General features: G+C 50.8%; 4 protein-coding genes across 4 annotated transcripts; 2 read left to right on the forward strand and 2 right to left on the reverse strand.

Annotated features, from left to right (window-relative positions):
• Positions 1 to 973: 973 nt before the first annotated feature.
• Positions 974 to 4,113, reverse strand: N7511_001090 (glycoside hydrolase family 31 protein; the record flags this gene model as incomplete). Its single annotated transcript, XM_057123515.1, has 4 exons — positions 974 to 2,651; positions 2,701 to 2,871; positions 2,923 to 3,330; positions 3,380 to 4,113. 4 exons carry the CDS (start codon positions 4,111 to 4,113, stop codon positions 974 to 976), a joined length of 2,991 nt encoding a protein of 996 aa, XP_056989248.1.
• Positions 4,114 to 5,862: 1,749 nt separating this feature from the next.
• Positions 5,863 to 7,749, forward strand: N7511_001091 (putative C6 transcription factor (AmyR); the record flags this gene model as incomplete). The annotated part of the gene is made up of 3 exons (XM_057123516.1): positions 5,863 to 6,776; positions 6,833 to 7,283; positions 7,345 to 7,749. Coding segments are annotated over 3 exons (1,770 nt in total), but the record flags the coding sequence as incomplete, so codon positions are not given.
• Positions 7,750 to 8,596: 847 nt separating this feature from the next.
• On the forward strand, positions 8,597 to 9,685 carry N7511_001092 (3-demethylubiquinone-9 3-methyltransferase; the record flags this gene model as incomplete). Its single annotated transcript, XM_057123517.1, has 1 exon — positions 8,597 to 9,685. One exon carries the CDS (start codon positions 8,597 to 8,599, stop codon positions 9,683 to 9,685), a length of 1,089 nt encoding a protein of 362 aa, XP_056989250.1.
• Positions 9,686 to 10,096: 411 nt separating this feature from the next.
• Positions 10,097 to 12,372, reverse strand: N7511_001093 (putative RING and UBP finger domain protein; the record flags this gene model as incomplete). Its single annotated transcript, XM_057123518.1, has 2 exons — positions 10,097 to 11,302; positions 11,362 to 12,372. 2 exons carry the CDS (start codon positions 12,370 to 12,372, stop codon positions 10,097 to 10,099), a joined length of 2,217 nt encoding a protein of 738 aa, XP_056989251.1.
• Between the last annotated feature and the right edge of the window lie 1,391 nt (positions 12,373 to 13,763).

Genomic DNA, 13,763 nt, shown 5'->3' on the forward strand with positions numbered 1-13,763 from the left:
GAACGCGGCTTGGGCGAATCAGCGCGCGCGGAGCCGATTTGGGGTCTAAATTTGCAGGGTCGTGATGGAGATGGGTTACAATGGGCTATGAGGGGGTTTGGATTTCGATGTTGATCTTTGGGGCGGGTTTTAGTCGGGGGGTTGATTATTGGTGTTTGGGCTTTGGTTTTAGGGAGTGGGACTGCTTCTAGGTTTACAGTTCTTGATCGGCTGGTTGTGGCTTATACTGTATAGTATCCTGGTGGAACCTTGAGTATTCAGGTTGATATTGTCGTTCGGTGACTGTTGGATGCCGGTGGGATATGAAATGACTCTGACCTGGCCGTGGATATCTACAGTCTTGTAACAACAGCACTTGACCTCGACTACTTCTGGGTGTACCCACAGTATATACCATGCTGCCTAGCAAATTAGTATTCTTCACTTTGCGTTTAATCATACTACCTCACCGCGATGCTATATTTCAACGTCAATTAGCGGTTTTCCTTCCCCAAGTACCAGATTTCCATAATTCTTGCTCAATTTGATGCCATTGATATAAGAATAACAATTTAGTGTTCCGAAAGTATGTTATTTTACATCTGATTTTACCCTAAGATGGCACCAAATTCTTACTATTTTACGCAGCAGATAATCATCAAACAAGTGGTACGCGCACCTCGCTACATATGCAGAGTAGTCCGTGTAAGACTCAATACTGATTCACTGACAGGAATACCTAGGTATTCAGGAAAACTTCCGATATGTCTTGGAAATTGGAGTTAGATAATGAATCAGAGAGTAAGTGGTGACCAGTTTCGGGAAGTACTGTAGAAGAAACACGAGAGACTTAAGAATTATAAAGGTTACTCTAAGGACATAAATATCACGCTCGATATTCCATAGAAAAATAATCAAAGGGATTAAATAGACCTGAGATTCTATATGCTGTATCAATAAATAGTCTAGTGAAACTGCATCCCCAGAGACAAATCTACCACTTAAGCACCCAGTTCTCACCAAACGCACCACCCGCCGTGAACTTCTCCAACCCACCAACAGAAAGCACATGCGAAGTAGCATTATACCTCACACCAGAGGCCGGAACAGACCGACCATTAAGTGTAACAGCACCGGGTCTCTCCGAAACACCCAGAACAGTAACATTAGCCAGCGGGTTCACCTCCTTCCATTCACCCCGAGTATCAGCACTCAGACTCGAAGCCTGCACCTTGAACCTCACATTCAGACTAGCATCAGGCCGGACACTCTCCCCATCATCGATATACAAATCGCCAACAGCAGTCCCATTACCCGACAGCGCAGCGAGCAGCGACCAAGGCGTGCTGCGCGCTGCCTTCGTAGTCAGCGCCGGCTCCTGCATGGGTAGGATACTGCCGCCGCGCACGAAGACAGGGATATGGCCGAGAGGCGCGGGGATGGTGGTGTTCACGCCCGGGCGGGCAGTCACGGCCGTCTGGTTGTACCAGTCGTACCAGATCTCGCCATGTTTCAGGCCCGGGAAGACACCCTTGACGGAGTCGACTTGCGGGGCTAGGGCTGGGACGATCATCAGCGATGGACCGAGGAGGAACTGGGTGTCGATGGCGGCGAGGGAGGGGTCTGTTGGGAATTCCCAGGCTAGCGCGCGCATGACCGTCGAGCCGGTTGTGTGGGCTTCGTGGAAGAGGGTGTAGAAGTAGGGGAGGATTGCGTAGCGGATTTTCATGGCTTTTTTGGTGGCGTCTGTGACGGAGGCCCAGGTGTAGGGTTCTTGTGGGTTTGCGGAGAGCGTGTTGTGGTTGCGGTAGAAGGGGAAGAAGGCGGATAGTTGCATCCAGCGGTTGCAGAGTTCTTCGTCGCTGTTGCCGTTGAAGCCGCAGGTGTCGACGCCGAACATTGGGATGCCGAAGAGGGAGAAGGAGAGGGCTTGTGGGATTGAGAAGAACATGTAGGCCCATTTGGAGAAGTTGTCGCCGCCCCAGTGGCCGGCCCATTTGCCTGAGCCGGCGAATGTTGAGCGGCCGATGATGAAGGGTCGCTTTTGCTCGTCGACTGCGCGGAGGCCGTTGTAGGTGGCGTTGAGGATTTGGTGCCCGAATAGGTTGTGCACGTCGTATTCCTGGACACCATCGGAGTGAGTGGCGTTGGGGGATACCGCGTGGATGGCTAGATCATGGCCTGTTTGGTCGTGGTTGAGGACGTATGGCGGGTAGTTGATATTGCGCACACCGGCAGTGGGTGTAGTTCGCAAGTAGGAGACGCTGGAAGAAGACTCGGAGCTTGTCGCGGCCGCAGCTTGGCTAGATGATGCGGAAGCCGCAGAGGCAGCTTCGGTCTTGTTGGTCAACTCAAATCCTTCGGGATAGTCGTAGATCACATTGCCAGGCTCTCCAGGCAGGGTGGTGCCGTGGATTGGGTTCAGACTGAGGTTGCCTGATCCGCAGCTACCGGCGCAGAAGGAAGAAACTTCACTCATATCAATCCAGATGCCGTCGATCGCTAGCTTTTTGTGGTAGGCCACAATCTCGTTCGTCCAGAAGTCGCTTGTGTTGGGGTTATGCCAGTCAGGGAAGACTGTGTATCCGGGCCAGACAGCTCCAATGTATTCACTTCCATCAGGGTTCTTCAAGAAGACATTATCTTTGTGACCGCGAGTGTAGGTCTCGTAGCTGGTGGATGTCAGAAAGATGCATATCAAGAAGAAATTGGTAGACTCACGCATCAGACTCATTGTTAGGGTTCGGTATGTAGATAGCGGAGTCAATGATGGGCACGTAGTGACGGCCACTCTTATGCAGCCTGTCAAGGAATTCCTCGCCCTCGCTGTAGGAGTAGCGGTTCTTGTCATTGTCAAAGTCACGGTAGCCATGCATATAATCAATGTCATTCCTACACGAGTTAGCAAATTGTATGAACTGAAATTATAGATCAGCCACTCACCAGATAGTCTCAAGCGGGATTCCAAATTTCTCAAAGTTAGAAACAACATCTTCAACAACAGTCCAGTTCTGGTATCCCCAGCGACACTGGTGGTAGCCAAGGGTAAAGTACTGCTGCAATGCAGGCAGTCCAATGGTGCTCAGTTGATAGTTCTTGGTGACATCGGCCTGAGTAGGCCCCGAGTAGAAGGTGAGATCGATGCTACCACCCAGAGTGCGCCACTTGAGTCCCTCAGACTGCATGATAACTTCCTGGCCATGGGCATTTCGCGAGAAGACACCGTGCGAGTAGGAGACATAGTCTTTTGATTGATCGGCTTTGTCACTCGCAACGAGGGTGTGGTCGCCACTTTCGCTGACATCGTAATAGCGGGTGTCAAGATAGAAAGGGTGAGATCCATAGATATTGCTGATAAACCAATTAGTGTCAAGAATCGGGTTATGTTCAAAAGACTTACTCATCGACTGGGTCACCCTGGTCTGACGCATAGAGAGTCAAGGTAGCGTTGTCCAAAAGACGCAACTGCTGAATATGCTCTCCAATACCGTAAAGGTTGTAATCTTTAGGCAACGAGGTCACAAATTCAATGAACTGGTTTTCGAATACCAAGCGCGACCCGGTGGTATCAAAGATGGTATCACCAGTAGCCTTGCGAGTAATCTTGAACTGGAAAGAAGGCTCATTAGACCAAGTGACCTCAAGATCACTATCCTTCTTGGAGGCGTTCTTATCCGACTTGGCTCGAGGAACGGTACTCTCATCCAACATGAACCAAGAAGCATTGGACGAATCAATGTAAGTCGGAACAATTTGAACATTGAGTCGATCATTGGCAAGGTACTCAACCGACAAATCCAACGAGTCCACATCCGTGCCATAGGCGTTGCATGCCTTACCGGCAAGCTTCAGAGTGGCGGTCAACCCCCTGGCAGACTCCTTTACATTGGACGCTTTGTAACCCGGACAGGCCGATTGGGCATCGATAGCCTTAGGATCATCGATATTGGCAATCAAATTGGCACCAACATCCGCACTAGCAGGCAGACTAAACTGGGAGTATGCAGCAGCCGAGGAAGAGGAGGCTGAAGTAGAAGCAGCATGGGAAGAAGCCTTGGAAGCAGATGTAGAAAAAGAACTGTAGACAGCCGGCACAAGGCAGGCACCCACGAGGAAATCCGACAAACCAACCATGGCCAACTGATTTCTGAATCAATTGCAGAGATAAAGGCTGGTTTATAGCACTGCACGCGCAACCCGGGTTGTTCTTATAGTTTGCTCGGAGCACGGGTCGCCGCACTCTGGTATATGCACAGCAATTGCAGGTTTGCCCGAGAGTTAGACCAACATCCCGAGACTGGATAGTGATTCTCCGTTGATTCTCCGTGAGGCAAGACGGAATATTCCGATCACATTCCTTCCCGAGTGGCTGAATGCTTTTGCGGGGTGAGGCCACTGAAGCCGGGGCTGGGAAGTGTGGAGTCCCTTGCGTGGGGAGTGAAGTGCAACTGGGGATCTGTATGGGCATCGATGCAGATCAGAATGCAATCCAGGCCTGTAGCATTGCTCGTGTACTGTACAGTACAAGCTTTGAAGGATATGCATCCTATCAGAATTTCGCCCTTCTTTCGCCGTCTTCTGCGTTGAGGTTCAAGCCGTTTGTCACAGTGGATTCAACCCATCTCCCACTGCAGGAAGACAAATGTTTGGAAGTGATGATGTCTGTGCATGGACCTCTGAAGAGGCCTCTTGTTGTGAGTCTGATCATGCCATCCATATGGCATGTCCGTAGAGCCCCTGCCTATGCCATGCTCTATCTGATACCTGAAGCTCCAAGCTCCACAATGTCATGGTAGTCCCACAACACATTTCCGACGTAGTAATCGGCAGAACAGAGTCAAAGCAAGAGTGTCGTGCGAGATTAATGATGAGAATTGGGATAATCCGACATCCACAGTGTAGAGAGTGTCGATCCCCAGATTCAACGCCTGTGATTGGCCAAATGCCCGATAAATGTCCGTTTGGCAAGTGAACAAGCTCTCGGAAATATTGGAGGTGTCATCATAGCTGAAATCATAGCTGAAATGCCGAGCTGCGGTGAGTCTTTTCTCCCTAGTGGAGAAGCTTATAAACACTCGACCCGGACGCCAACTGCGAGAAACCTGGAGCAAGTTTGGAGTTTCTGCGTTCGCTGGAACCTCGGTGTTTTTGTTTTCTGGATACTGTAACGTTATATGGGGGCCAGGTCCACTTCTGAAGCTATGAAAGAAGTCAAGAAACTTCTTCGTGATATGAATCTGAGCTCCCAACAGAGGTGAATATGTGCCTTGCTACCGCTGCCTCTCGGCTTCCCGAGGAAAAGACTTTGCCGGCAATTCCACGTCAGAGCCAGGCCCAGAACTATCCTGGGTCTAGTGAGAAGCCGTGACGAAGTTGATTGGAGAAATGCGACGGGTTCTTCGCGAGCCGAGGCACCCAGTGTCCACTTCAGATGAATCAGGTTAAGCGGGGAGGAAAATCGCGCATCGCATCCCAGTTGGTTTAGTTGCAGAACCCTGAGATGTCAGACATAGCCCGGTGCGTCAGGGTTTCCGATCGAAGGTAGAGGTGAGTGTATAATATGAAGTATACCGGATCCGTCGGAATAGCAAGAGGAGACGAGCAAGTCAGCCAATGAATGTCTCTTCATAGTTGACATACCAATTGCCCTCAGTTCATAGTTTGTAGACCCCGACTGCCATCAAATCAGAACAAGCGAACTCGGGCCGACTCCAGGCGTAGGATGCCCTAGGATGTCCATGCCCTAAACGGCCCTAACCTGCCCCTGATCTCGAGATTTATAGTGCAGGGGCCTTGCGGGGGGGGGGTTGATTCCCCCCGCCCTTCCCCAGGTTCTGTTATAACGTCGAGTTTCTCTCTCATCTGCTGCGTAATTCTATAGTATCCTATAGTTTCAACATGGGCAACCCTAAACAAGCATGCGACAACTGCCGTCGTCGCAAAATCAAATGTTCCCGCGAACTGCCCTGCGACAAATGCCAACGGCTTCTACTATCATGTTCGTACAGTGATGTTCTCCGTCGCAAAGGCCCGAAATTCCGAACTCTCTACCCGCTGGCCGTCAACCCAGCCAAAGCCGTGTATCCCGACCTCGACATGCCGTACCGACTCGAATCCCCCATTTCCCCATTTTCCCCCTTCAACATTGCCGAAGCCCAATTCCCCAACGACCTCTCCGAGGCCTTTTCCCAACTCCCTCCCGAACTCGTTTCCTCTCCCGGATCAACGGATTCCACCGCGGAATCCGCAAATGGATACGCACTCCCCCACGCCCGGCGTCTCTCACCCCAGATTCTGCTCGCGCATGTCAATGTCTATCTGAAATACCTATTCCCCATTATGCCCGTCGTGCGCGGGGAACAGTTACGCCAAGATAGCCACCAGCCAACGCGATTATCACGCAAGCGCTACGCATTCCTGGCATCTCTCTGCGCGGCAACGCATATCCAGCTGAAACTGGATGGCGCGACGCCGGTGACGGACTCGGCTCGGGGGCAGAGCATCGGGGATGGGCAGTCGTTGATGTCGGGGGAGGAACTGCTAGCGGAGGCTGTGCGGGCGCGGTGTGAATGCGATGTGGCCGAGGAGATGAGTACGGAGGCATTGTTGACTTGTTTCTTTTTGTTTGCGTCGTATGGGAATCTGGATCGGCAGGCTCATGCTTGGTGTTATCTATGTCAGGCTACTTCGATGGTGTTTTCGCTGGGGTTGAATCGTGAGTCGACGTTTGCGGAGCTGGGGATGGAAGAGGCGGAGGAGAGGAGGCGCATATTTTGGTTGTTGTTTATTACGGAGAGGTGAGTGGGTTGGTGTATGGGGTGGTGTGGTGGTTTGATACTAATCTGTGTGGTAGAGGGTATGCTCTCCAACAAGCTAAGCCGGTGATGTTGCGAAGCTCGATTCACAAGCCGCAGGTTCTTGGCTCGGAGGATCCCATTCTGGCATATGGGTTTATCAACTTGATCAATATCTTTGAAAAACTCACTCCTGATCTATATGACTGGCTGTCAGCGGGAGGTGGAGAAAGTATTCTGGAGAGACCCCCGACATCTGCAATCCAGTCCGGTCTGTGCAAGAATATCTCGCTAGATGGAGTGCTTGAGATTCAGCAAGTGGATATCTTGATCACGCAGCAATGGCTGCAAGCGATGATGTGGAAATTGTCTATGAGCCACGCTACACAGCCTGGTTCCCACGATGATGCAGTACTACCATTCCACCTCCCAGTGATGGTAGGCAAAGCCGTGATGGGGGTGATTGGTGCTGCATCGCAAGGTGCGGTGGATGCTCATGGCATTGGAATGGTAAGTCCTCCACTCCCAGAAAGTGAGATACCCGTTCTTCCAATACTGACGCATGCCATAGGAACAAAAGCTGTTCGACATGGGCTCCTCCGTTGCAGACGTCACAAGATCCCTGGGTTCAAAGGCCGTCCGTCGCCTTGCTGAATCAACTATCGATCCAAACGAATTACTGTGGGGAATACTGCACACGCTTTCCCAGATTCGTGGCTCGCCTTCATACCTCTTCCCGACATTACTGGAGCGCTGCAAGACCGTGTTGGGGTTGGATGGAACCATCAACACGGGGAATTTTCTGCCTATCCTTGGTGCGGCAGTGCCGGATCAGCTTGCATCGTGGTCTGGTCAGCATGTTTGGGATTACTCTGCTGGTTCGGAGGATATCCGTGAGATACCCGAGGCTGATCACGACCATGAAAAGGGGCTGGCTCCACAAGATCTTGTGTTTCAGGCTGGTCTGATGGGATAGGGTATAGTGATTGTTACGAGACTGTTGATTTGCATGCCTGCATTTTATGATACCACAGGAGTTTATAGAAGGATATTGGGATATATAGAGGACACGACCAATCAAAGTGTTCAACGGAATCTTAAAAGTACTTTAATGTAGAAAGAATGGAGAAGTAAAAATAAATATAGTAAGAAGATGAAGAATATGGAGAGAATGAATAATTATATACAAGCCAAGCTATCATCTTTGGCAAGAAAGTCAGATAGCGAGGAGACAGTTCATTTTGGAGGATACTGACTGGTTGACCATAGACTAGGAGAACAGAGCAATTTTGGGTCCTAAATAAATCTGGAATACAATAAGAGATACGGAATACCTTCATACCTTCCCAATATCGAATTCCTCTCGACGGCATTCTATGATTTTTGAGGCTAAAATGACCATGCCAAAAAAACTCCTCTTATGACTCCCCTGAAAATACTTGATTCTTTTCTCTGAGTGCTTTCCAAAGGCTTCTCGACAGAGCAAATAATTCGAAGATCTATCCACTCCTACACATCTTTGAGCATTAATGTTTTGATGTGATATAGTTCTTCATCACATGACTGTCTCCAAACGGTCTTGGCATGTTTGTCTCGGCATCGGCGAATCTCCAATTTGACGATCAGCTTCATGCGACTTTCTTTCCAATTGCTTGCGACAGCCCACATAATGCTCTACTGGTACATTCCAATTGCTCCACATACCAATTCAGGGAAGCTAACTCATCTACACCCAGAGCAAACTCAATTTCCGCACCATCACAAGCTCCCAGAGCCAACCCTCTAGTGCTACCTCTCCATCTCTACTGTACCCAACACCCAAAATGGCCTCCCTCAGAGCAAGGACTGCTCCCCTCCGAGCCCTCCGCTCCATCCAACCGCTCACAAGAACTACACCACTGAAATCAACCCTGTCCACACGCTCAACCATCCAATCCGCAGCACCCACTCCAACCCGCAACCACTCAACCTCCTCCGTCTCAGCCGATGAACTCTCCCACTTCTCAGCCCTGGCCAGCTCCTGGTGGGACCCAATGGGACCCTCCAGAATTCTCCACCTAATGAACCCCCTCCGCCACGAGTTCATCGCATCCTGCCTAGCCGAAGGCTCAACCGAAACAACCCCCTCCCCCACAAACCCCAACTCCGCAACCTTCAACTACCTAGACGTCGGCTGCGGCGGCGGCATCTTCGCCGAATCCCTCGCCCGCACAATCCCCCTAGCCGCCACCGGCCCAGCACCAACCCCCACCCGCGCAGCCTCAATGACAGCCATCGACCCCTCAACCAACCTAATCCAGATAGCGCGCGAGCACGCGCGCATGGACCCAACCGTCGATTCCCATCTGCGCAGTGGCAAATTCAAGTACATAAACACAACGCTGGAGGATGTCCTCGCCTCAGCCCAGCCACTAACACCAACCCCAACCCCAACCCCAACCGACCCAGCAACCACCACCATCACCACCACCCCACCGCAATACGACATCGTCACCCTCTTCGAAGTCCTCGAGCACATCGACCCCAAAACCTCCAGCCCGCTCACGTTCCTGACAAACTGCCTGCGCGCGCTCAAGCCCGGCGGCTGGCTAATCGGGTCAACCATCTCCCGCACTTTCCCTTCGTTCCTCTTGAACCAGGTTATTGCCGAAGCGCCGTGGCCGATTGGTGTTGTGCCGCGTGGGACACATGAGTGGAGCAAGTTTGTGAACCCGCCTGAGGTGAAGGGGTGGTTGCAGGAGGGTTTGATGAGGGCTGCTGATACGGGCGTGTCGAGGGGTGGGGCGGCGGCTGCTGAGGGTATGAGTTGGAAGTGTGTGGGAGCTGTTTATGCTCCTGGGATTGGGTGGAAGATGGTTCCTGGGAGTGAGGATTGGGGGAATTACTTCTGGGCCGTTAGGAAGGGCGTTTAGGGTGGTTTTGTTGTTTATAACTTAACTTCCTGTTTCTTTTTTTTTGTTGTTTGTTAGACTTTGTATAGTATATTAGAATTGAGACTTTGTTTATTTGGGGCTGTTTGATGTGTTTTGGAAGTATATGGTTCTTTGTGAACATGGATCGAATTTCTTTTTTGATGTGAGATCAATGTTGATGTTTGTGTTTATGTTCATAGTTCGTTAGGCGTACTCATACACATGCTGTATGCAATAACAGGCAGACAATCCAGAAGAACAGGCCAGACACAAGTACAAGTTTTGTTCGTAATGCATAACCAGAGACAAAGAAGTCGCTCAAAAATGTGCAGGAGAAAGATATTGCGCAAGAGAAGACAACACCAGACCCTCACTGTGTAAGATAGAAGAAACACACAGCAAAGCACCAATCTACTTCTTGCCCTTCCCCTTTCCTTTGTTCTTCTTCTTGGGGGGATCAGGAATACTAACCGTTCCCTCCGTGACCTCCTCGCCCTGATCCTGCAAGCGCTGCGACCCACTAATAAAGAAAGTAAGATCACGATTCTGCTCCGCAAGATCAGCATTAGAGGTCTTTAATTCTGCAACCTCCGCAGCGAGAAGGTCAAGCCTCTGCATCATATTCCCATTCATAGATTTCTCCTCTTGCCAATTCTTCTCGAACATGCGCGCCAACGCCTCGAATTTGTCAGCGCGTTTCTCGGCGCGGGATCGGTCGTGATCCAACGAGGGTATTGTTTCTAGCGAGAGGGTATCGTATTTGGATTGCAGTTCTTCGAGCTGAGAGGAGCCCGTGCTGGCGGAGAGTTGGGCTGCGGCTGCGGCGGCGCTGGCTTTAGAGGCTTTGTCGACGGCGCGCTCGACAACTTCTTCGAAATAAGCGCGTTGGCTTTCGAGTTGGCTGGTCAGGAGGTGGGTGTATTCGACGCTCATGTTTTCGAGTTTCTCGCGCGGCACGGCGTCGCCCCAATCTGGTGGGTCGAGAGCACTGTGGTCTGCTGCTGGGAGTTCGACGAGCTTGCCGTCTGTTTTGCTTTGGATAATGCGGTGGACGTAGGCATCGCCTACATAGTCCCATACCCGCTGTGTGGTGAGATCCATTGAGAAGGCGTGGGCTGTTTCTTTCCAGTGCTCGAAGGCGTGTGCGCCGTCGTAACGGCCGCAACCAACGGTTCCGCAGATTATGCAGGCCCAGAGATTCATGTCGGCGTGGCATACTGCGCATTCTTGGGGTTCGGCGTCGCTTTCGGCGTCTGTGCTGCTTTTACGGAAGTCGTCTTGGGTGTATCGGCAGATAGGACAACCGCTGCCTTTCCATTTCTGCAGGCAGGTGCAATGGAAGACGTGTTGACAGATGATAGTAAGTAGCCCTGTTGTTTCATCCATTCGCTCTAAGCAAACAGGACAGGTGGGCAATTCGATCAGCGCGGGAGTAGGCGGCGCGAGAGGTTTCCCAGTGAGAGTCGCTTGTCCAGCAGAGGAAACTGCAGGCCGAGTAAGAGTAGAGAGATTCGGCGATAGAGCACCATGTTCATCTGACGAGAACGCATTTGAAGATTCCGGTTCCACAACCTGTATCTCAACCGTCTTGACAAATACAACATGGCAAGTTTCCGGCTAATGAAAGCAGTTAGTATAAATACCTCAAATAACACGAATCCAGGACCACAACATACCTCCATACTATTGAAAACCTTCCCATTCCACTCCTTCTGCCACTCAGCCGCTTTCTTCCCATTCCGAAACTTCATCAAAACCATATACCTATTCGCCCGCGCAGTCCTAATCATCCTAAAATGACTAACTTCATCCCTAGTCTCCTCCCCAACGAATCCCAGGAAGTCAGGAGGCGACAAATAAGACGGCACAGCGAGAATGCACAGTGTAGTACAATCCTCATCAGGATGCACCGCAGACGAAGAAGCAGTAACAGGGAACGGATACGCCGTAGCCCCCGCAGCAGAACCACCCGCCGAAGCTGTACCGGGCAAGTGTCCCTGTAACGTAGCCTGCTGCTCGCCCGGGTTGCGCGCTGCAGCGGCAGATCCCTTCAGGTAGGTGGGGTAGTCGTCATCGCGGGCCAGGTAGGGCGTTTCCTGGGTGTCACGGTATAGGTGGACGATTCCCCATATGCTGTCGGTGACTTGTTGGTCGAGGGGAATGTAACGGCCTTTTGTGCGTAGTCCGCCCAGGATGTCGGTGCCGATTCCGGCTGCGACTAGATTCTCTGGTTCTTGGGCGGACGTGCGCTTTGAGGTGCGTTTTGCGGGGTTTTTTGGTGGGGCCACCATGTCAATGCACTCGATTGAGATGGAGTCGAAGCGCTTGTCGGCTTGGAGGGTTGTAGGTGTGGGCCTGTAGCTTGGTGTGGTGGAAGTAGAGGATAAGGTGTACTGGGAGGAGCTGGAGGAGCTGTTTCGAGGTGGAGTTGTTGTAGCTGGTGAAGAGAGGGCAGAAGGACTTTTTTGGCGATGTGCAAGGGTTTGATGTGCGCTCAGCGCCTGGTTGTTTCCAGCGCTTGTCCCTAGTGCTGGTGACAAGTCACTGGAGCTTGGGGGCCTGCTTGGTTGGAATGGATAGAAAGCTTCCCTTGCAGAGTGCAAGGCCAGAGGGGAACCCGGTGATTCTGGGGTATCTGGGTTGTGTGTAAGAATCTGAACATTGAGATGATAGAAATATGAGGGCATCCCGAGTGGTGGGATCACATTGTCTGGTGTCTTCAGATGTTGAAGACGTAATGATAGTGGCCCGGGGCTGATAAGGATGGCTTACTAATGGTGGGATATCCCCGTGGTTTCAGGGCGGTGAGAAGAGGGCGGTAAGGCGTGACGAACGCCACCTGGGCACTGTTCCTGGCACGTGTAAGTGGCAAAAAGGCGAAGGAACGAAGAATCTAGATGTTTATTCAAGATTTGTTAGTCATTATGGTGAAGTGGCAATGTTTAGACTGGGAACGGTACACAGTACGTCTACAGTAAATGTTGAAGGCCCACTTTACTCTGTAGGTGTCTTGCTTTGGGATGATCTACGTCTCCACCCGCTGTGGATAGAGTACATCAAGCATGATCCTATACAGTCTCAATATGTAAAGCATGATGTTCACCGACATTCTACAGATGTATTCACTATTTAAACATTAAATGGCTCACTTAAGTCATTACAGCTCTTAAAGCCATTCAAGAAAGCGAAGTAGTCTCCAAATTCGTAAAGGAGAGAGAGCACAACAACTTTCTGATCCTCAACCTTGCTCACATTTATGTTTTACGAAAGTATCAGAACACCAAGCAGGACGTACATGTTCCATGTAAAGCTAATTACCCCGACATTTTACGGAAGTATCTCTAAAATATTGTACAAGTGCAGATAGAGGCCAGCAAGAAGCTTGGATCAATTCATAGGGTAAGGTATCTAGTAGATAAAACTAGGTGATCACATCAAGGTGTGAAACATTGTCAAGGAAAGAAAAAGATAAAAAAAGAAGCCTCAGCTTCGAAAAACCGACCAAACGCCATGCAGGTCATAGTAGAACCCATATTGTAGTCGAGAAAAACAAAGAAGCATCATCGTGAAAATCCATTACTGACCACCGCGCAGACGGAGGACCAAGTGCAGGGTGCTCTCCTTCTGAATGTTGTAGTCGGAGAGGGTGCGGCCGTCCTCCAGCTGCTTGCCAGCGAAGATGAGACGCTGCTGGTCAGGGGGGATGCCCTCCTTATCCTGGATCTTGCTCTTGACGTTATCGATGGTGTCGGAAGACTCAACCTCGAGAGTGATGGTCTTTCCAGTAAGAGTCTTCACGAAAATTTGCATACCACCGCGCAGACGGAGGACAAGGTGTAGAGTGGATTCCTTCTGGATGTTGTAGTCGGACAAGGTGCGGCCATCCTCGAGTTGCTTGCCAGCGAAGATGAGACGCTGCTGGTCAGGGGGATACCCTCCTTATCCTGAATCTTGCTCTTGACGTTATCGATAGTATCGGAAGACTCAACCTCGAGAGTGATGGTCTTTCCAGTGAGAGTCTTCACGAAAATTTGCATACCACCGCGCAGACGGAGGACAAGGTGGAGAGTGGATTCCT

The sequence above is a fragment of the Penicillium nucicola genome, assembly GCF_028828085.1.
Source record: "Penicillium nucicola strain IBT 29836 chromosome Unknown utg000001l, whole genome shotgun sequence".
Lineage (NCBI taxonomy): Eukaryota > Fungi > Ascomycota > Eurotiomycetes > Eurotiales > Aspergillaceae > Penicillium > Penicillium nucicola.